This window comes from Tauraco erythrolophus, chromosome W (genome assembly GCF_009769465.1).
Source record: "Tauraco erythrolophus isolate bTauEry1 chromosome W, bTauEry1.pri, whole genome shotgun sequence".
NCBI lineage: Eukaryota > Metazoa > Chordata > Aves > Musophagiformes > Musophagidae > Tauraco > Tauraco erythrolophus.
Genome location: NC_141497.1, coordinates 7,323,808 through 7,347,203, shown reverse-complemented (window position 1 = coordinate 7,347,203; position 23,396 = coordinate 7,323,808). Strand labels below are relative to the sequence as shown.

At 43.8% G+C, this 23,396-nt stretch overlaps 1 protein-coding gene across 1 annotated transcript in view; it reads left to right on the top strand.

The window, feature by feature from the left end:
* Positions 1 to 23,396, top strand: part of LOC147526195 (rapamycin-insensitive companion of mTOR-like) — a 198,523-nt gene that overhangs the window by 59,166 nt on the left and 115,961 nt on the right. Inside the window, exons 8-15 of the mRNA XM_086630302.1 lie at positions 255 to 424; positions 670 to 737; positions 1,745 to 1,812; positions 16,844 to 16,926; positions 17,603 to 17,690; positions 18,697 to 18,787; positions 18,909 to 18,975; positions 19,083 to 19,163. Coding sequence (XP_086486428.1) covers positions 255 to 424; positions 670 to 737; positions 1,745 to 1,812; positions 16,844 to 16,926; positions 17,603 to 17,690; positions 18,697 to 18,787; positions 18,909 to 18,975; positions 19,083 to 19,163 — 716 coding nt within the window. The remainder of the gene's footprint in view (positions 1 to 254; positions 425 to 669; positions 738 to 1,744; positions 1,813 to 16,843; positions 16,927 to 17,602; positions 17,691 to 18,696; positions 18,788 to 18,908; positions 18,976 to 19,082; positions 19,164 to 23,396) is intronic.

Here is a 23,396-nt window from a genome sequence, read left to right as displayed (position 1 = left end):
GGAAACTTGGTTGGAAATAAGCTGGGAAATTGCTGCACAGTGGTGACTGACTGACCAGTATTTCAGTTGATGATAAATTAATCAAAAATCTCAATTTATTGCTTATGCCAGTCTTAAAAGCTTTATTGCGTGCCTCAGCAGTGTTCAGGAAGAAAAAGATCTATGTACTAAACAGACAAGTTTATTGTATTTGAAGTCGTGAAATGTTTTCTTTCCTATCACTGGCCGGAAGCGACATGTTTTTCTTTATTTAGCACTTCAGAATCCCGAGGTGGTGGCTCTTCGGGGTGGTTTAAGTACCATCCTGAAAAATGTGATTGATTGTCAGCTAAGCCGAATAAATGAGTCTTTGATAACTACAGTTTTGCATCTCATTAATCATCCAAAGACCCGACAGTATGTTCGAGCAGATGTAGAGTTAGAGGTGAGTTCAGTTTTACTTGTTTAGTGGCAAAAGTTAAACACTGTATTGCTAATGAAAATGTTTGATTTTTACTTCAGATTTCACCCTCTGTATTAGTGCAAAATGTTTAAATGCAACATTTTAGGCTAAGAGCTTAATGATTTATAAAGTAGGAATAACATGACAGATTGGAGTGGGACTGAGGAAAGGGCAAGACCTGTTAACTATTCTCTTGTGAAAGTAATGCATGTCTTTCTTTTGTTTAGCGAATTTTAGCTCCTTACACAGATTTTCACTACAGGCATAATCCAGACACAGCAGAAGGACAACTCAAGTAAGTGTTAGTGCTGCTACTTATGCTACCAGTTGTGTTCACGGTACTGGAACTAAACTATTTTTCTTTCCAAAGTGACAAAATAAAAGCAATTAACTAATATTAAACTATTTTAAGTTGAATATGATAGCAGGTTAGAATGCAACTTCCTAAAATATTGTTAAGCGTTTCAGATTTAAAAGGGAAAATTAGTCTTACCCTTCCTCCCTTCCCTCCATTATATTTATTTTACTTAAAAAATCATCACAATCATCATTTTCTACTTCAAGTATGGGTTTCTTTTTATCTAGCTTTAAACATCCACAATGAGGAGTTTGCATTTGAGCTAGTTTTATGTTTCATGGCTATATGGTCAGGGTCAGAAATGGAAATAAGAGGTTCCAACTTTATATCGGGGAAAAAAAAATAATTCTGTGAGGACAGTCAAGTGTTGGAACAGATTGTTCAGAGAGGTCCTGCAGCCTCCATCCTTGAGAGTTTCTGAGACCCAACTGGATAAAGCCCTGTGTATAACCTGGTCTGATCTCAGAGATGACAACTTTTTTGTGCAGGAGTTTGGACTAGAGACCTCCTGAGATTGCTTCCAACTTGAATTATTCAGGATTATTTGTTGTTGTTTTATTATTATTATTATTATTATCAAATAGCAATAGACACTTAGGTCTGCATAACTGAATCAGTGTCCAAGTGGCCCCTGCTGTAGTCTTACTTTCAGTGGAGGCTTTAGAGTGAATCATGCGACCACATATAGGTGTTTACTTTTGATGTACCATGAAACCTCAACTGAAAAAGGAAAAGTAACAATACTTAAAAAATTCTAATCTTTTTGTGTGTATACACATTGCATATATATATACACACATATATATGTATGTAACAGATTTTTCTTACTCTGGAGTTTGTCCCCCATCTAAAATTTCAGTTAACTACTTTTTTACTTGCTATGTTAGTAACACTGTTTTACAGTAATTAACTGCATATTCTGACATTTGTTATTTTAATGACAGAGAGGACAGAGAAGCACGGTTCCTAGCTAGTAAAATGGGAATAGTGGCAGCATTTCGATCATGGGCAGGTAAGATTTTTATTTGTTTGTTTGAAGTTGGATGATTAGAAGGGGAATTTTACTTTTTAGTGTGAAAGAGTGGTTTATTTTAATCACAGAATCCGTCTCTCTTGATCTGTCTAATTTCTACCAATACCTTCCTACAATGGTACTAAAATGTGTTTTGATATTGTTAAATTGGAGGACTCATGCATAGTTTTCTTTGAATAACTCTACTGACAAGATACAGCTTTTGTTTTTTGTGGGTTTTTTTTTGTATAGAATGCCATATAAGTTGTACCTTGATGGTACTTCTTGACATTTGATGGGTGAGAGGATGTTGAAAATAGCATCATATCATAAGAATTTGCCTTTGAGATTGTTCTGCCACTGTAAATAAGAAATCTATTTCTCTATGTGAAGAGACATCAACAGAATATTTTCATTAGCACCTGCTTTTACCAAGCACTATAGTTGAAGATAAATCACAGTATGGACATAGTTTCGGATTTTTCATGTAGAAGACATTTCTAAATTGAAAAAGTAGGTTTTTGTGTTTTTCTAAAACCTTTCTCTGCAATATTAAAATATCTAACATGAAGATATTGCCTCAGGGACTGCTTGTTCTTTTAGTCAAGACAGTGTCTTACAAATAAACTAAATGAATCGATATGACCATTTACCAAAATTTGGATTAGGATTTTTACAGGCTGTACCTAGGAAAGATTCAGACTGTATAGAAATGCTTTTCCTTTGTAAGACTATTTCCTTGCAGCGGCTTAATGCACGGACTCCGTAGATGTGATCCCAGAGACGTTTATTACAATTTACAAGCAGCTTTTATAGATCATTCTTCCAGCCACCATGTGTCCACGCGCCCTTTGCTTAGTTATGATTGGTTACAACCAGTAGTGCACACGCCTGTTTTAGCTTTGATATTGGCTGTGCCTAAAAAAGCATTATTTTCTATCTGCTAAGCTAAGTGTCAGCTTCTCACACTCCTTATATCAGCTTCTCATACTCCCTATGTCAGCTTCTCACACTCCCCATGCCAGCTTCTCACACTCCCTTTTCCTTTTTATCAGCATTCTTCCTCTTTATTGGTGTTTCCCAACTCATCAAGAACACAGGCTTAAGTCATCAAGGTCAAACCCCAACTGTAACTGTGTGTATGATTCCACAATTCCCCTTTTTTGTTTTTCTATGACCATTACTTGATGAACCGTACTCTGTACCATCTGCTGAAAGCATGACAATAGGCAGGGGACGATTATTACTATGCATAAAAGGATTACTAGTAACATAATCCCTGACTTTACTAAGGATACCAACCATCCTGTAATTCATTCACCTGATCCTTCAATTTCTGTATCGTTTCATGAATTGATTCTGAGTGATAAGGCAAGTTCATGCAGCACATTCCTTCTAGTATCTCACAACCATGCCCATGCATTAGCAATAAAAAATCTATGGCGGCTCGATTTTGCAGCATAGCATGTCTAAAGCGGAAGCTGTAGCATTAGTTTGTTTTGCAAGCCAACAACCCAATTTATTCAGTGTAGTTAACGCCTGTGCCACTCCAACTCCTGGTGCGAATATTGAAGCTGCAATGATTTTTGCTGAATCCCAAAATTCTGCTCTGGAATCACACTGACTATCAAAAGCATGCGTGCTTCACCTATTCCGGGTGTATCTATGACCTAGGATCATGGTGGTGTTAGGTAAATACATTCCTAAAGTCCCTATAGCACATGGATCTCCCCTTATATGCGAAGGAATACCCTGCCAAGCTCTATTACAGCCCTGCAGAAGCAGTTAGTGGCATATTGTTTCCCTTTCTGGGAGTCTTACCATCTCGATTATGCCCAAGATTCCGCTGAGCAGGAGAGTGTCAATCAGCAGGGTCATCGCGGAGAAGGGAGGCAGGCACGGCACCTTCAGGGCATCCCCTGTTTATCCATACAGTGTGCTCTGCAGCCTCCTTCTGCTCCATTCTGAGCCATCTCTTTTATACCCTCAACAGAGTCTATGAAACAGAGCACTGACGCGGCGTTGCTGCACGCATGGCCAGTGCGTGCAACAGGGCTGCCAGGTATGTGCTCCGATGGCCAACAGCAGCTTTTGCAGATCGCAACATGTCATTCAATAACGATCCTCCCAGCTTCCTTTTCCAAAGTTACGCACTCACAACTAAGTCCAGTTTGCAATTATTCGTCATTAATTTGATACCTTTCCTTCCAGTAGGCTATAGGTGGAATCCATAGACCTTCCGACTGGAAAAAACACACAAAGCATATATACAAGCAACTTTCACACGTGTAATATACCAAATAATAAGAAACATAAAAACAGTTTATATATTAACATGAAATCTTCTATTACGAGTCTTTTGAACCATTCTCCTCATTCGGCGTTTCTGTGATCTCTGCTTCCTCTGCTAATTCTTGGATCTCCCTTTCTCTATCTGTAGTTTCAAAAGTCCTGGTTGGCTTTACGTTTCTGGCCAGTAACCAGTATGGACCTGTGGGAAGAAGAACACAAGCAGACCCTCTTCCCCATGTAAGCAGAGTCACAGGGCCATCCCAATGAGTTGAGCCCAGTTCCTTATAATATCACAGAATCAGAGAATGTTAGGGATTGGAAGGGACCTCAAAGGATTATCTAGTCCAGTCCCCCTGCCGGAGCAGGACCACCTAGATCAGATCACACAAGAATGCGTCCAGGCGGGTTTTGAACATCTCTAGAGAAGGAGACTCCACAACCTCTCTGGGCAGCGTGTTGCAGCGTTCTGTTACCCTTACTGGGAAGAAGTTCTTCCTCATTTTAAGCGGAACCTCCTATGTTCCAGCGTATATCCATTTCCCCTTGTCCTATCATTGGATGCCACTGAGAAGAGCCTGGCTCCATCCTCATGACAGTCACCCTTTACATATTTACCCTTTACATATTTATAAACATTAATGAGGTCCCCCCTCAGTCTCCTCTTCTCCAAGCTAAAGAGACCCACCTCCCTCAGCCTTTCCTCATAAGGGAGATGCTCCGCTCCCTTAATCATCTTTGTGGCCCTGCACTGGACTCTCTCAAGCAGTTCCTTGTCCTTCTTGAACTGAGGGGCCAAGAACTGGACACAATATTCCAGATGCAGCCTCACCAGGGCAGAGCAGAGCAGGAGGAGAACCTCTCTCGACCTACTAACCACACCCCTTCTAATACACCCCAGGATGCCATTGGCCTTCTTGGCCACAAGGACACATTGCTGGCTCATGGTCATCCTGCTGTCCACCAGGACCCCCAGGTCCCTTTCCCCTGGGCTGTTCCCCAACAGTTGAGTCCCCAACTTGTACTGGTACATGGGGTTATTCTTACCCAAATGCAAGACTCTACACTTGCCCTTGTTGTATTTCATTAAATTTCTCCCCGCCCAACTCTCTAGCCTATCCAGGTCTCTCTGAATGGCAGCACAGCCTTCAGGTGTGTCAGCCACTCCTCCCAGTTTAGTGTCATCAGCAAACTTGCTGACCATGCACTCTATTCCCTCATCCAAGTCATTGATGAATATGTTGAACAATACTGGTCCCAGTACTGACCCTTGAGGGATTCCACTGGATACAGGCCTCCAACTGGACTCTGTCCCATTGACCACTACTCTCTGGCTTCTATCCTTCAGCCAGTTCACAATCCACCTCACTATCTGATCATCCAGACCACACTTCCTCAGTTTAGCTGTGAGGATGCCATGGGAGACTGTGTCAAATGCTTTACTGAAGTCAAGATAGACCACATCCACTGCTCTACCATCATCCACCCACTGGATGATGTCCTCATAAAAGGCTATCAGGTTTGTCAAGCATGACTTCCCCTTAGTGAAGCCATGTTGACTGCCCCTAATGACCCTCTTATCCTTGATATGCCTAGAGACAGCACCAAGGATAAGTTGTTCCATTATCTTTCCAGGGATGGAGGTGAGGCTGACCGGTCTATAGTTACCTGGGTCTTCCTTCTTGCCCTTTTCGAAGACTGGAGTGACATTTGCTTTCCTCCAGTCCTCAGGCACCTCTCCCGTTCCCCACGATTTAGCAAAGATGTTGGCGAGTGGCCTGGCAATGACATTCGCCAGCTCCCTCAGCACCCGCGGGTGCATCCCATCAGGACCCATGGACTTATGGATGGCCAGGTTGCTTAACTGGTCCCTAACCAAGTCCTCATCAACCAGGGTAGACTCCTCCTCTATCCTGACTTCCTCAGGAGCCTCAGGGTTCCGGGCTCATCAGGATAGCCTCCAGCAGTATAGACTGAGGCAAAGAAGGCATTCAGTAACTCTGCCTTCTTATCTTCTGTCACCAGGGCACCCTCCTCATTCACCAGTGGGCCTCCATTGCCTCTAGTGTTAGTTTGATCTGCAATTTATTTGAAGAAGACCTTTCTGTTGTCCTTGACCTTTCTTGTGTCACAGCTGGAAGGCTTCAGGCAGCTCCAAGCAGACCAATGCTCTAATGCGAAGGCTTTAGGCTCTACTCTAAGGAAGGCCTACACTCCTCCAAGGCTCAGAAAGAAATGCCTCACCCTTAGGAGTAAACGCCCTGCCTTAAATAGTCAGGAGTCATGTGATTTGCTAGATGGGTCAAGGCTATTGGTCACTTGACCATCCATCTCCCAGAGTGATTGGCTGAATGCTACAGCACCTGTTTCAAGGTAACTTTCCCAGTGTAACGAGCTACAGGTGTTTCTTAGTTAGCCTGCATAGGGAAAGAACTTTCACAGGATGCTGCAGCAGCCAAAAGGTTTCTCCACATTCTTGCAAGGTTTAATTCCAAGGAGGTCTTAGCTTTCCTAGTTGCCTCCCTACATCCTCTGACAGCAGACCTATATTCCTCCCAAGTGGCCTGCCCCTCCTTCCATGATCTGTACACTCTCTTTTTCCACTTGACTTTGCCCAACAGTTCCCCATTTAACCATGCAGGTCTCTTGGTGCCCTTTCTTGACTTCCTACCTGTTGGGATGCACCGGTCTTGAGCTTGGAAGAAGAGGTCCTTGAAGGCTAACCAACTATCTTGGGCCCCTTTACCTTCCAGTACTCTGTCCCATGGGATTTCTCCTAGCAATTGTTTGAAAAGATCAAAGTTGGCCCTACTGAAGTCCAGGGTTCTAGTTCTGCTAGGTATTCTCTTCCTGCCACATGAGATCCTGAACTCCACCATTTCATGGTCACTACAACCAAGGCTACCCTCGACCTTCAGCGCTTCAACCAGACCCTCCTTATTAGTGAGTATAAGATCCAGCAGCGCTCCTCTCCTAGTAGGCTCATCCACCATTTGCATCAGGAAGTTATCATCAATGCACTGAAGGAGCCTCCTGGACTGTGGATGGCTGGCTGAGCAGGCCTTCCAGCAGATATCAGGATAGTTGAAGTTCCCAATGACAACCAGGGCCTGCATTTGCAAGACTGCTGTCAGCTGCCTGTAGAAGGCCTCATCAACCTCCTCATCCTGATCCAGTGGTCTGTAATAGACACCAATAACAGTATCACACATGCCAGATTGTCCTTTAATTCGCACCCACAAGCTCTCAACTTGCTCCTGATCCGCCCCTGGACAGAACTCAATGCACCCTAGTTGCTCCCTCACGTAAAGAGCAACTCCACCATCTCGCCTTGCTGGCCTGTCTTTCCTGAAGAGGACATAGCCATCCATGACCACATTCCAGTCATGCGAGCTGTCCCACCAAGTCTCAGTAATTGCTACAAGATCATAACCCCCTGATCGAACATGGATTTCTAACTCCTCCTGTTTGTTCCCCATGCTGCGTGCATTGGTGTACAGGCATTTCAGAGAGCCAGCTGAGCATGCCTATTTCACCCTAGGGGGGTGGGAGGCCTTATTCCCTGAGCCTGGTTATATCCCCCTCCCCCTTCAAACCTAGTTTAAAGCCCTCTCAATGAGCTCTGCCAGCTCATGAGCAAGAATCCTTTTCCTCTTTTGAGACAGCTGAAATCCATCAGTTGCCATCAGAACCAGGTCTGTGAAAGCCACCCCATGATCAAAGAAACCAAATTTCTGTCAGTGGCACCAGCCTCTGAGCCATCTGTTAATCAGGTGTGTTTTCCTGTTCCTATCTGTATTCTTTCCTGCCACTAAAGGGTTTGAAGAAAACACTACCTGGGCTCCTGACCCTTCAACCAATCACCCCAATGCCCTGAAGTCCCTTTTGATGGCTTTTGGACCTCTCTCTGTTACCTCATCAGTTCCAACCTGCATGACCAGTAACGGATAATAATCAGAGGGCCGTACCAGACCAGGGAGTTTCCTAGTGACATCCCTGACCCGGGCCCCAGGGAGGCAGCAGACTTGCCTGTGGGTTGGGTCCGGTCGACATATTGGCCCCTCTGTTCCCTTCAGAAGGGAATCACCTATGACAATTACCCTCCTTTTTTTAATAGAGGCAGTCAGGATGCGTGGGCCTGATTGTCTCACCTTAGGCAACCCCCTGGGTGGGCCCTCATCTATATTTTCCTCTTTTGATGAGGTTTTAATGCCGACGGCAGTCCGACTGTTGGTTTTTCTACACAAATGGCACTGGGTTTAAAATGATGATCCACAGCCGTAGTATGTTGCCTAGAAGCAGACAAATTAAGACAATTTAAAACATATGTAGCTTTGTCTAAGCATTCCTGTGGGGAAATATATGGAAGGTTCCCCCTTTTTTGTTTATCAAGCATTTGTTTGAACGTTAAATGAGTTCATTCGACAATAGCTTGTCCCGTAGGTGAATGAGGGATACTGGTAGTGTGAGTCACTCCCCGATCCTGTAAAAAGGTACCAACCCGTCGTGAAGTATATGCCAGACCATTGTCTGTCTTGATTTCTTTTTCTCCAGTGTGAGCAGTAGCAACAACAAAGGCAGAAAACGTATCAACAGTTACATGCACGTATTTAGATCGACGAAACAATTGAATATAAGTAATATCAGTTTGTCATAATTCATTGGCACATAAACCTCTTGGATTTACTCCTGCTGGAGTATTTGAAGGCACAATATGTTGACAGTCAGGGCAGGCGCGTACAATCTGCTGAGCTTGATCTGCTGTCTGACCTGACGGAGAGCATCATCTATCACCAATTGACAAATTGTGGGACTATTCATCATTCCTTGAGGCAGTACAATCCAATGATATTGTTGTGTGGGTCGTTCATTGTTAAGCACTGGAACTGAAAAGGCAAATCTAGGACAATTGTCAGGGTGTAAATTAAAAAAAATAGTAAAAAACCAATCTTTTAAATCAGTCACCGTCAAATGCCAACATTCTGGAATTATAGTAGGATTTGGTGTACCCAGTTGCAATGCACCCATTGGTGAAATGATTGCATTAATAGCTCTTAAATCTTTTAATATAAATCTCCATTTTCCTGATTTCTTTGGGATAACAAATATTGGAGTATTCCATGGGCTAGTGGAGAGAACTATATGTCCTAATTTGAGCTGTTCATCGACTAATTTTTGAGCCCACTCCAGCCGCTCACCTTTTAATGGCCACTGATCAACCCAGACCGGCTTGCCAGTCAACCAGTCCGGCTTGAGTCGGGACTGGACATCAGTGACCTGTGCTAAAAATTTGTGGTTAGCCCCACATTCCACTGATTCAACAAATCCCAACCCCATAATGTACATGGGACATCAAGAACATATGGTTTCAAAATAGCTTGTTTGTTACCTGGGCCTACTACTAACAAGGACTGTGCACTCTGCTGTGGGATCTGTGTTCCACCTACTCTGATCACAGCTGCCAGGGCTTGTATCAGAGGCCAAGAGGGCAGCCAGTCAGAATTTTTTTACTATAGATACATCAGCCCCTGTGACAACGAGGACAGAAAAAGCCTTCCCATTAATGATTACTGTTAAAAGAGGTTTTTCAGCCGTGACTTTCTGTGTCCAAGAATTTTTTGGTTGGCCTGTGCTACGAAATCCTCCTGTGCCTCTATCTATGTTACATAATGGAGGTGATGTGGTGCTTCGAGGCATCAAAAGCAATTGGGCTATTTTTTCTCCAGCCAGAATAGTGCATGGTGGTGAAGGAGTCCATGCCATGATTTTTATTTCCCCTTTATATTTACCCTCGGAAGTACAAACAATCCTGATTTCATGGTGGATGATTGTCCCAGCAATAGTGCACATAATCCTTGTGGTATAGGACCAAAGACACCAGTAGGAATTAAATGCACCGACGTGTCAGTGATTACTGTTGATTGAAACATTTCGCTGCCAATACCTCTGCTTTATAGTGTTCCGAGCCCACATTCTGACACGCCTTTATTAAATCTGCAATCGTTTTTGCTCGATTTCTGATAGGATCAAGAGCTTGCCAGCAGTCTGCATTAGCACTTTCCATCTCTAACTGGAATACCAACACATCTGCAGTAGCCGGATTTTCTATAGTCTCTGAACTGCTGTTTGCAGCCGATCAAGGAAATGTTCATAAGGTTCCTGTGCTCCCTGCCGAATGGAAGCAAAGGAAGCCTCCCCTGTCCCAAAAATCAGGGACACGTCTTAATGCTCTCATAGCCAATTCAGTCAGTTGTTGGAAAGCCACTTGCTGTAACCCTGCCTGTGCCTGATTTTGACTGATATGTGACATTTAATCCATCTCAAAATGTTTAGCCATCAGAGCTAGATCGTCTTTTCATTGGTTTAAGAAATTTAACACCTATAACGCTTTAGCTACTGTTTGGTTCGGAGATTTCCCTATCATTCCCCCTTCTTGTTTTAAAGGCATATTTTCCAAAGTACCATGTGCGCGTTCTATGATCGCTTGCCCAGTAGGATTGTAAGGAATACCAGTAACATGCTCAATACTCCGTGACAACAAAAATACGTGTGTCTGATGAGAGGTGTAAGCCAAAGTTTCTGCAAGCGTAAACCACGAGGATTAACACCATCCATTGGTGGCATGATCATATTTTGACAGCTACTACACAACTGTACGATTGAGCGGGCTTGCTTTCACGTTAAGCCAAATTGTCGCCTAATGGTGTCAGCATTCTGATGGTATGTGAGATTTGTGCCTGCATTAACGAGTTTGGTACAAGAGCTGCACTCGTGAGCGGGTCAGCTCGCCTGTTCCCTTCTGCTGTAGGCCTTTGAAGCGCGGTGTGCACTTGCAGGTGCACAATGGAATATGCACGTTTACGGTTTTACAGCACTGATATCCAAGTTAAGTGTTAGATGTGCTGTCTCTTGTTAAAACCTGGGCCACGGGCGGCGGCCAAGCGCCCGCTCTGCAGGCGCGGCCTGCGGCGGCGGGGGAGGGGGATCAGCCCTCCCTCGCCTCAGCCGGCCCCGGTGCAGCGGGGCGGGGCGGGGCGGGCCAGCGCTCACAGGCCCGCGGAAAGGACCCAGCCACCCTGTGACGGCCGACCCCCTTGTTGTTGTTGTTGTTGCGGCTCCAGCCGCTCGCGCTCCGTAGCCGCCGCCAACATATCCGCCGCCACCGCTCATGCGCAACATCCGGGAGTCATTAGGTTAAAAAGTTTTGTGGCAAATCCCCATTGCAGTAACCCTTTTGTACATTGCGAAGTGAGTCCTGATAATTTCACACTTCGCCTTAACTCCTTGATTAACCCGAACTGAAACCCCTCCCACTGAGGAGGACCATCAGCTGCAATGGAACTGGCACAGCGGGGCACGCAGCGTGTCTCCGTCCCCTCCAGCCGCGGCTCGCTCCCGCCCATGAGCGGCAGCGCCGAGGCAGACGCCGCGCCCGCGGCCCCGGCCGGCGGCGGCAGCGGCGTTCCCGGGGCGCCGCCGGGCGCGGTGCGAGGAGCCGAGAGCGGCGCGGCTGGCGGGAGTGCCGATGGATCAACACCGTTGGAAGGGGGGGAGGAAATAAGTCTGGTTCTCGTTCGGGGCCCTGGATCAAAAGGATTCGATGATGGTTTTTCCGCGCCGGCAGCTTTACACAGTTCCTCTGCCGGTGGGGCCGCGGGGGAGGCGGGGCCGGGGCTGCCGGTGCCGCCAGGGCTGCGGGGGGAGGCGGACGCCGACGCCCCCTCGCCCCCGCTCTCTCCCGCCGCGCCCTTCAACGCCTCGAACACAGCGCGCCAGGCTGTCAGCTGTCGCTGCGCGGCGGCATCCCCACGGGTGGCTGCGTCCCAAAGATTAACGTCTATAATGTCCCAAATCCTTGTCATGTATATATTTGAAGAGTTTGCCTCCGGTACATGGGCCGATACCCAAACCAGGAGCTGTATCAAGTCAGTGCTGTTGACAGTGCTGTTCTGTTTCTCTAGCACTTTTGTCAACACCTTAAATACAGACTTCTGTTCTGTTGAAGCCGTGCTTCCCATCGTTCCCAATCGCTTACCTCCTCCTGTTGAGGTAATTGTCGCTTTCCTTCTCCTATTGAGGCAGCTGTCCTTTTTTTTTTTTTCCCCTCTCTTTCGGTTCCTCTTTCTTTTCTCTTTCAGTTCCTATTTCTTCGTGTCTTCCGATATGGAAGACCCCCATCGTCCCTGGCTGCTCACCTGCATCCTGCAGGGATCACTGGTCCGGACTCTTCAGCTTCTTGTATTCTGCTGATAATTTTGTTCCAGACTCCTCAGCTCTCATATTCTGCTGATTCATTCAGCCAGGCTCCAACACCTTTCACTCTCCTTCCGCGACTTTGGCCCGTCAGTCGACTTGAATATCAGGTCCCTGTTCGGGCGCCATTTGCAGCGGCTGAATAACACGGACTCCGTAGATGTGATACCAGAGACGTTTATTACAATTTACAAGCAGCTTTTATAGATCATTTTTCCAGCCACCATGTGACCACACGCCCTTTGCTTAGTTATGATTGGTTACAACCAGTAGTGCACATGTCTGTTTGAGCTTTGCTATTGGCTATGCCTAAAAAAGCATTATTTTCTATCTGCTAAGCTAAATGTCAGCTTCTCACACTCCCTTTTCCTTTTTATCAGCATTCTTCCTCTTTATCGGTGTTTCCCAACTCGTCAAGAACACAGGCTTAAATCATCAAGGTCAAACCTCAACTGTAACTGTGTGTTTGATTCCACATTTCCTCTATTCTTTATGTTCTGAAAATGATCAATAAGCTTAATTTAATATCCAAGTATTCTTCAAAAGTTTCTTACATATATTCTCACTTGCTTGGGGAGGAAGCTTGGAAAGTTTGTGACAACTTTGAAACTTCTGAGAAGCAGTTTCTGATAGCAGTGTTGCTGCATCTTCCTTAACTCAGGCACTTAGAACTAATAGCATAAGCCTGAAAAGTTCAAGTGACTGAAGAAACAATTTTCTTGGAATATGTTACTTTGCCGTGGTACTTTCACTGTTATATGTTCTTCCTTTTTGTTTTTCATATTACTTGCTATGTTGGAGACTAACATCTTTACAGTTTTCAGTACAAAAATGTCCTTACACTATCAGTCTTTTTAAAGGACATGTAGCAAAACCAGGCTTGAGGGTGGTTTTGGGTTTTTTTTTTATGTTTTTTGTTGGGTGTTTGTTTGTTTGTTTGTCTTTTCCTGTCTGTACTATCTGCTTTGTTCTACTGTTCTGCTCTCCTTATTCTCCAGACTTGTTATTCTTTAGACCTAATTACTGTGTACTTTATCCATATGTGCTTTCATATCCTTAGAGCTGAAATTGAGGCATGCAGCAATGACTGCGTGCACTCAAATCTATTTCTGCATTGCAATTGGGATGTGGACATGTATTGGGTTTGCATGGCAAGATTTTGGTAGCGGGCGGCTACAGAGGGTGGCTTCTGTGAGAAGCTGCTAGAAGCTTCCCCCATGTCAGATAGAGCCAATGCCAGCCAGCTCCAAGATGGAAATGCTGCTGGCCAAGGCTGAGCCAATCAGCGATGGTGGTAGCGCCTCTGTGATGACATATTTAAGAAGGGGGAAAAAAGTGCTGCACAACAGCAGCCAGAAGAGAGGAGTGAGAATATGTGAGAGAAACAATTATGCAGACACCAAGGTCAGTGAAGAAGGAGGGGGAGGAGATGCTCCAGGCACTAGAGCAGATATTCGCTTGTGGTGAAGACAATGGGTGAGGCAGGCTGTCTCCCTGCAGCCCATGGAGATTAACAGTAGATATCCACCTGCAGCCTGTGGAGGACCCCATACCAGAGCAGGTGGGTGTGCCAGAAGTAGGCTATGACCCTGTGGAGAGCCTGCACTGGAGCAGGCTCCTGGCAGGACCCGTGACCCCATGGAGAGAGAAGCCCATACTGGAGCAGGTTTGCTGGCAGGACTTGTAACCCCACAGGGGACCCATGCTGGAGCAGTCTGTTCCTGAAGGACTGCATCCCATGGAAAGGACCCATGCTGGAGCAGTTCATGAAGAACTGCAGCCCTGTGGGAAGGACCCATGCTGGAAAATTTCATGGGAGGGACCCACACTTTAGAAGTTTGTGGAGGACTGTCTCCCATGGGAGGGACTCCATGCTGGAGCAGAGGAAGAGTGTGAGGAGTTCTCTCCCTGAGGAGGGAGGAGCAGCAGAAACAATGTGTGATGAACTGACTGCAACTCCCATTCCCTGTTCCCCTGTGCTGCTTGCAGGGAGGAGGTAGAGAAATTGGGAGTGAAGTTGAGCTTGGGAAGAAGGGAGGGGTGGGAGGAAGGTGTTTTAAAGATTTGGGTTTATTTCTCATTATCCTACTCTGGTTTGATTGGTAACAAATTAAATTAATTTCCCTGTGTTGAATCTGTCTTGCCTGTGACGGTAACTGCTGAGTGATCTCCCTGTCCTTATCTTGACCCACGAGCCTTTCATCATATTTCCTCTCCCCCTGTCCAGCTGAGGAGGAGAGTGATAAAGTGGCTTGGTGAACACCTGGCATCCAGCCAGAGTTAACCCACCAGAGGCCATTATATGCTCTTGGGGGGAAAAAAAAAAGGCCTCTGAGGTGCACTGTGGAACATGTTTAAATGCCATTAATGTGTATGTGGCCACATGTGCTTGTCATAAGTTTTTGTGACATGGAAGTTTTGAACTTGAGGACTTTCTTCAAGTTCATATAAAGCACGTGTCATTAAAGTTAAATTTGTATTAGTGAAAATAAATAGATGAGTAGGTGATACTTTTCATCTTTTAATAATTTTTAATGAATGAAGATTTGGGTTTATTTATAACGTGTAAGACAAAAAGGTGTACAAACCTGGCTTCTTTTTGTTTATTTAAAGTTGCATTTTGGAGAAACTTGTTTGTTTTCTGGATAGGGTGTTACTGTAAGTTTGGGGTTTTTTTTTGTGATGTATGAAGAGAAATGGTCAAGGAAATGAGCAAGGTTTTTGCAGATCCATTTTGAATGAAGAGATTGTATGTAATTTGAGGCTGCAATTCAGTGTAATCATTAGCTTCAGAAGGTATTCTGTAATGTTTATAAACAATTTGAGAGTTTTCTCTATTAATATTTAAATATTAAACTAATTGAGTAAAACTATAGTGTAAAAGGGACAAATTATAAGAGATTTTATGCAAAATAAAATCAACTGTGTTGAAAACGAGGAAGAAATTTTTTACATTGAGGGTGATGAGGCACAGAAACAGGTTGCCCAGAGATGTTGTGGATGCCCCATCCCTGGAAATCATAGAATCATAGAACGGTTTCGGTTGGAAGGGACCTCAAAGATCACCTAGTTCCAACCCCCCTGCCATGGGCAGGGACACCCTCCACTACACCAGGTTGCCCAAAGCCTCATCCAACCTGGCCTTGAACACTTCCAGGGATGGGGCAGCCACAACTTCTCTGGGCAACCTGTTCCACTGCCTCACCACCCTCTGAGTGAAAAATTTCTTCCTTATATCTAATCTAAATCTCCCCTCTTTCAGTTTGAATCCATTGCCCCTTATCCTATCACTACACGCCCTTGTAAAAAGTCCTTCTCCAGCTTTCCTGTAGGCCCCCTTTAAGTACTGAAAGGCTGCAATAAGATCACCCTGGAGCCTTCTCTTCTCCAGGCTGAACAGTCCCAACTCTCTCAGCCTGTCTTCATAGGAGAGGTGCTCCAGCCCTTGGATCATCTTCATGGTCTTCTCTGGACCCGCTCCAGCAGCTCCATGTCCTTCTTGTGTTGAGGCCAGGTTGGATGAGGCTTTGGGCAACCTGGTGTAGTGGAAGGTGTCCCTGCCCATGGCAGGGAGGTTGGAACTAGATGATCTTTAAGGTCCCTTCCAACCCAAACCATTCTATGAAATGAATGTGGCCTGCAAATACTTGACAAGGGATGGTGGGGAGGTGGGGGAAGGGCTCTTTACATTAGTGATGGGTGATAGGACAAGAGGAAATGGGTATAAGCTTAGTCAGGGCAGATTCAGGTTGGATGTTAGAAAGTATTTCTTCTCTGAAAGGGTTGTCAGCCACTGGAATAAGCTGCCCAGGGAGGTGGTTGAGTCCCCATCCCTGGATGTGTTTAAGAAAAGGGTGGATGAACTACTTAGGGATATGGTTTAATGGGAGATTAGGGACGGTTGGACTGGATGATCTCTAAGGTCTTTTCCAACCTAGAAATCTATGAAATCTATGAAAATTCTGGAGATGAGCACTTGTCGTTTGGGAAAAGATGATTAAAAACAGTGCATAAAGAATGTTATTTATTCGAAGTATATTTAAACTCACTGTTTAGAATTCACCTAAGATTAAAGGTAACTAAGTAATTTGTTAGTTTAAGATACAGCTTTTGATGGAGAAACTGCTCACAGTTCTGCCAAGACGATGCAAATCTTTCAGGTTTAAGATTTATTCTTTATTGACAATTTTGTCTTTTTTTTCTGCTATTTCTTCCATGTTGTTGGTTTTGCAGATAATTTGAGAATACTGTTCGCAGTAGAAAAGGTAAAAGTAGCTATAGTTTTTAATGAAGAAACAAAGTTTTGTGATTATAAAGCTTTGTTAACCATTGATTAGAAAGGAGATGACATTATAAAGATTAAAAATGTTTATGGCTAGTAATTTTTATCATCCGTGCTTGCATTCAAACTGGAAATAAAATTTAACAATGTGTTTCATGCTTTTTTTTTTGCTTGGTGATGGAATATTATGTATCTAATGTTTTCTAGGTATTATTAGTCTGTGCAAACCTGGAAATTCTGGGATTCAGTCTCTTATTGGAGTACTCTGTATACCAAATATGGAAATACGGGTAGGTGGTAAATATTTAGTACTGATATAGGAATAATATTGGACATTTTAATTAACATTTAAAATTTTAAGTTTTATCAGTTTAGTGGTTTAAATGCAGACTTCAATTATGAGACCACTAGCCTCAAGTTTATTTGACCCCCAAGTGTAAGTCTGTAATTCCATTGTAAAATTCCTGTATGATCTTAAGCAAGTTGCTTGCTTTTTCTGTCTCAGCTCCTTACACATAAAATGAGAATGGAATCACACTCTCTATGTCTGAGAGGAGGGAATGTAGGAGAGAAAAGTGCATAAACTTAATTTTTACTCTGGCCACAAGTCAAAGCAAATTCACAGTAGCTGCAGTTATGAGTTTAAAGCATTGAATCTGAGATAAATAAAAATGTTTCTTTCCAATTACCTGCTAGATTAAGAAGTTGATGGTGGCAGCAGTAACTGTTCTAAAAAACCTGTAATCCAAGTAGCCTGAGCTTCTGTAGAATTCATAGTGACAATCAGGCACACTTCGAAAGTAAGCAAGCCCCTTCCCTTCTCTTCTCCAGATTCATCCAGATTATGAAAACCCTGAAACGAAGACACCAATTTTGGCACTCTCTAGAAATCTCAACTTCAGTGTTAATAGTGAACAAAAAGACTATTTATTGTAAATTTATAAAATTCCTGCCTTTTTTTTATAGCAAGGTCTGCTTGAGGTTCTTTATGATATATTTCGCCTTCCTCTCCCTGTTGTTGCAGAAGAATTTATTGAGGCACTTCTCAGCGTAGGTAAGTATTTTAGTACTGATTCACATAAAAATTCTTTCTATTAAGCTCTTGTACAAATTTGAACCCTTCACTGTTTCCTCTGTATTGTAAATTATGTCAGTCTTAACTGTTTCATCACTGAATGAAAACTATCAACTGTTCAGTGTTGATCAAGCTACTAAAAGTCTAACTTTCTTCTGACATCCTTACTATATATCAGTTGTATGTTTCATACAAGAGCAGTAGTGGAGCATTTACATAGAAGACTGTGTAAATACATTACTAAAAATTAGACTTCTTTGAAGTGTTAGAAGCATTAGTAATGTAGAAGTGTTGGTGAATGTTACAGAAGTTATGAAAAAGGGTCTTTTCTATATATTATGTATCTGCTAGCTATCTCCGCTGCACTTCAACAGACTTACTTTTCCTAGGGCAAGTGTATGTGTTTTCATGTCTATATATTTAGCAGAGTTAGTCTTTTATCTTTAGAATTACTCCTTTGTAAACCTAAGAGTATCTACTGCTTTGTCTCACAGTGCAAAAGTATGAGCCCAAAAGGAGCAAGTCTCATCCTTTAATGTTCCAGCAATTCTCTTCTTCAAAGTGGTTATAAATGTCTTTGTCATGCAGTTGTATAATCAAGCTTAATCCTTGTTCCGTGCTTATAAGTAAATAAATCATTCTTTGTTGCAAACTTGCTACTTTGTGACATATGTATATACAGTTTAAAATTTTAGGTATTTATGATATTTTCTGTTAAAAAAGATTAATGTGCTTATGAATTGGAAATTTCATTATTTTGGTTGATACTTAAGTGAGATCTTTGTCCTAGCTTTGAAGTTAGCCTTGCTTTGTGCAGGAGTGTGGATTAGATGACTTGTTAGAGATCCTTTCTGACAAAATTTTCTATAATTTTAAACCTGAAATAACAGTTAGTAAGAACTATTATTTACATACTGACAACTATTAAAATAACACTATGAAATCCAGTGTTATAATTATCACTGTCCATATTTTCTTGTTATAGATCCAAGCAGGTTTCAGGACTGCTGGAGACTTTCTGATGGCTTTGTAGCTGCTGAAGCTAAAATTATACTACCACATCGAGCCAGGTCAAGGTGAACAGTCTAAACTCTTGTTTTAGTTTTCTGTTGTTGTTGAAAAAAAAATTTATTGTTTTCTTGCAGACACAATAAGCAATGTACTTTCTAAACCATTTCCATACTTTTTTCTCCTTAGGCCTGATCTCATGGATAATTATTTGGCTTTAGTGCTTTCAGCTTTTATTACTAATGGAATTCTAGAGGTAACTAATGACTTGAAGTTTAAATAGATGCTTGCTACTTTTTTTTCTATAAACATTAAAATAAGATGTTATATGTTAAATGTAATATTTTTTTAACTTTTTTGAAGGGTCTGGTTGAAGTGATCACAAGTAGCGATGACCATGTATCTGTTAGAGCGACTATCCTTTTAGGAGAACTTTTGCACATGGTAAGTAAGACTTTTTGCTGAGTATAAGTAATATTAATAGCTCATTGTAAATAGATATTTTCTATTATAGTTTTGAATTTATGTTACAAATTTGGAACATCCACTTTTCATCAAAATAATGGGTTATTTTATATTACAGAATATGTCACTTCATATATTAAAACCAGCATGAATCAATAGGAAGGTGGTTTGGAATCTACTGAGAGTCCTAGGGCTTCTGCTCCAAGGATAATCCTCAGTAACCAGTTGTATTTTTAAGCTGGAGTCCTGCTAACTCACTCATTGGTTTCCATGTTTGAGAAAAGGACTATTGGTGCTTTTTGCTTTTCCTAAAATGATGGTAGCTCTGTGGCAGTGTGTTTAGATTTCTGCCTCGCAGGATAGGCAGATGAAACTTTTTTTCATATTCAGCTGGATGTGGCTTGGACACTTCATATTATTCATTCAGGTAACTTCAACTTGACGGAGTGCTCTTTCAGCACTGCTGTTGGTAGAGAGAAGCTGAAGGGATCTTGCTTTGTTCCTTTTCCCTCTCCTTAAAATCTCTCTTATAGCAGCTTCTCATTTTTTCTTTCATGCTGTATCACAAGAAGATTAAAGTCTTTACCACTCCACGCTGACAGGATTTATACTTATTTCAACAACTAGAGATGAGAGGAAATTGTAAATTTATTCATAGAATCATAGAATATCTCAAGTTGGAAGGGACCTATAAGAATCATCGAGTCCAACTCCCTGCTCCTCAAAGGATTTCCTAAAACTAAAGCATATGACTAAGAGCGTCGTCCAGACACTCCTTGAACTCTGACAGGCTTGGTGCTGTGACCACTTCCCTGAGGAGACTGTTCCAGTGACCGACCACCCTCTCAGTGAAGAACCTTTTCCTAATGTCCAATCTGAACTTCCCCTCACACAGCTTCATTCCATTTCCATGTGTCCTGTTGCTGGTCACCAGAGAGAGGAGATCAACATCTCCTCCCCTGCTGCCCTCCTTGAGGAAGCTGTAGACTGCCATGAGGTCACCCCTCAGCCTTTTCTCCAAGCTGAACAAGCCAAGTGACCTCAACCACTCCTCATAAGCCTTGCCCTCGAGGCCTTTCACCATCTTGGTCACCCTCCTCTGGACACACTCTAATAGTTTGATGTCCTTCTTATATTGAGGCACCCAAAACTGCACACAGTACTTGAGGTGGGGCCACACCAGGGCAGTGTAGAAGGGGACAGTCACCTCCCTCGACCGGCTAGGTATGCTGTGCTTGATGCACCCCAGGACACGGTTGGCCCTTTTGGCTGCCAGGGCACACTGTTGACTCACATTCGACTTGCCATCGACCCAAACCCCTAGATCTCTTTCTGCAGGGCTGCTCTCCAGCCTCTCATCCCCCAGTTTGTATGTATAAATAGGATTACTCCATCCCAGGTGGAGAACCCAGCACTTGCTCTTGTTAAATTTCATATGGTTGGTGATTTCCCAGCTCTCTAGTCTATCCAGATCTCTCTGTAAGGCCTCTCTACCCTTGAGGGAGTCCACAGCTCCTCCTAGTTTAGTATCATCGACAAACTTACTTAATGTACATTCAACTCCTGCATCCAGATCATTTATAAAAACATTAAAGAGCACTGACCCTAAAACTGAGCCCTGCGGAACCCCACTGGTGACTGGCTGCCAGCCTGATGTAACCCCATTTACTATAACCCTTTGAGCCCAACCCATCAGCCAATTGTTCACCCGACATATTATGGACTTGTCTAGCTGTATGCTGGACACTTTGTCCAGAAGGATACTATGAGAGACAGTATCAAAAGCTTTGCTAAAATCAAAAACAACAACCCACATCTACTGGCTTCCCTTGGTCAACTAGATGGATGACCTTGTCATAAAAGGCAATGAAGTTAGTTAAGCAGGACTTTAACCTTGTGAACCCATGCTGGCTATGACCAATGACTGAATTGTCTCTCAAGTGCTTTTCAATAACTCCCAGAATAATCTTCTCCATAATTTTGTCAGGCAGTGAAGCAAGACTGACAGACCTGTAATTACCAGGGTCTTCCTTCTTACCCTTCTTGAAAATTGGGACAATATTTGCCACCTTCCACTTGACTGGGACCTCTCCAGACTCCCAAGACCATTGAAAAATAGTGGAGAGAGGTCTCATGATGACATCAGTCAGCTCTTTCAGTACCCTGGGATTAATCCCATCAGGTCCCATAGATTTATGCACATCCAGCTGGAGCAGCAAGTCCCAAACAACTTCAAAGTTGGCTGGGAGTTTATCATCCCCCCCAGTCACAGTCTTCCAATACAGGACTCTGAGAGTCCTAGGGACCATCATCGGTGTTAAAGACAGAGGTGAAGAAGGCATTAAACGTCTCCACTTTGTCTACATCCCTATTTGTGAAGTGACTGACCTCATCAAGCAATGGACCAATGTTCTCTCTGATCCTCCTTTTGCTGTTAACGTATTTTAAGAAGCCCTTTTTGTTGTCCTTCACAGTGCTGGCCAGCTTGAACTCTAATCAAGCTTTGACTGCACAAATTTTCTCCCTACAGTGGCAAACAGCATCTCTATAGTTCTCCCATGTCGCCTGTCCTTGTTTCCAATGTCCATACACTTTCCTTTTCTGCCCAAGTTCTAGAAGATGCCTACTCAGCCAAGTTGGCCTTCTGCCCCATTTGCTTGACTTCCGGCACTTTGGAATTGCCTGCTCCTGCACTCTTAAGAGATGGCTCTTAAAAAGTGACCAGCTTTCATGGACCCCAATACCTTCCAAAGCAGATTCCCAGGGGACCTTACTGACTAACTCCTTCAGCTGCCCGAGGTCTGCTCTCCCCATATCCAGGGTTGAAGTTTTGCTGGTGTTTTTTCTCCTATCACCAGTGATTTGAAACTCAACTACTTTGTAGTCGCTGTGACCAAGACAGCCACTATCATCACTTTGCCCACAAGTCCCTCTCTATTTACAAGCAATGACTAGGAGGGCACCTTTCCTAGTTGGCTCCCTTAGTACCTGCACCAAAAAGTTATCATCTTCAACATGCTTCAGGAATTTCCTGGACTTGTTTGTGTCTGCTTTATGATATTCTTAATTGATGTCTGGGAAGTTAAGATCCACCAATAAGGACAAGGGCAGCTGATCTAGAGAATTCTCTTACTTCCTTGTAGAATAATTCTTCGATGTCATCGTCCTGGCTGGATCATAGAATCATAGAATGCTTAGAGTTGGAAGGGACCTCAAAGATCATCTAGTTCCAACCCCCCTGCCATGGGCAGGGACACCCTCCACTACACCAGGTTGCCCAAAGCCTCATCTAACCTGGCCTTGAACACTGCCAGGGATGGGGCAGCCACAACTTCTCTGGGCAACCTGTTCCACTGCCTCACCACCCTCAATGTAAAAAATTTCTTCCTTATATCTAATCGAAATCTGCCCTCTTTCCGTTTAAATCCATTGCCCCTTGTCCTATCACTACACGCCCTTGGAAAAAGTCCCTCTCCAGCTTTCCTGTAGGTGTCGCTCACCAGCCTGGGCTGCAGCACCAAGGACACTGTTGCATCCTCCACAGCCAGGAGGAAATGGCCTGCCTCTTGTAGGCAGGATCGGTACCTTGAGTTGATTAGTAATTAGTAGTAGTTCATTATCTCAACTCAATCCAGCTGGGTAAGAATGATTGGTGCCATATGTAGGCCCCCTTTGGGTACTGGAAGGCTGCAATAAGATCACCCCGGAGCCTTCTCTTCTCCAGGCTGAACAGCCCCAACTCTCTCAGCCTGTCTTCATAGAGGTGCTCCAGCCCTCGGATCATCTTCGTGGCCCTCCTCTGGACTCGCTCCAGTAGCTCCATGTCCTTCTTGTGTTGGGGACTCCAGAGCTGAACACAGTACTGCAGGTGGGGTCTCATGAGAGCTGAGTAGAGGGGCAGAATCACTTCCCTCGACCTGCTGGCCACACTCCTTTTGATACAGCCCAGGATACGATTTGCTTTCTGGGCTGCCAGTGCACATTGCTGGCTCATGGTGAGCTTCTCATCCACCAGAACTTCCAAGGCCTTTTCCTCAGGGTTGCTCTCAATCCATTCTCCGCCCTGCCTGTACTTGTGCTTGGGATTGCCCGGACCCACGTGCAGGACCTTGCCCTTGGCCTTGTTGAACTTCATGAGGTTCTCACAGGCCCACCTCTCCAGCCTGTCAAGGTCCCTCTGGATGGCATCCCTTCCCTCCAGCGTGTCCACAA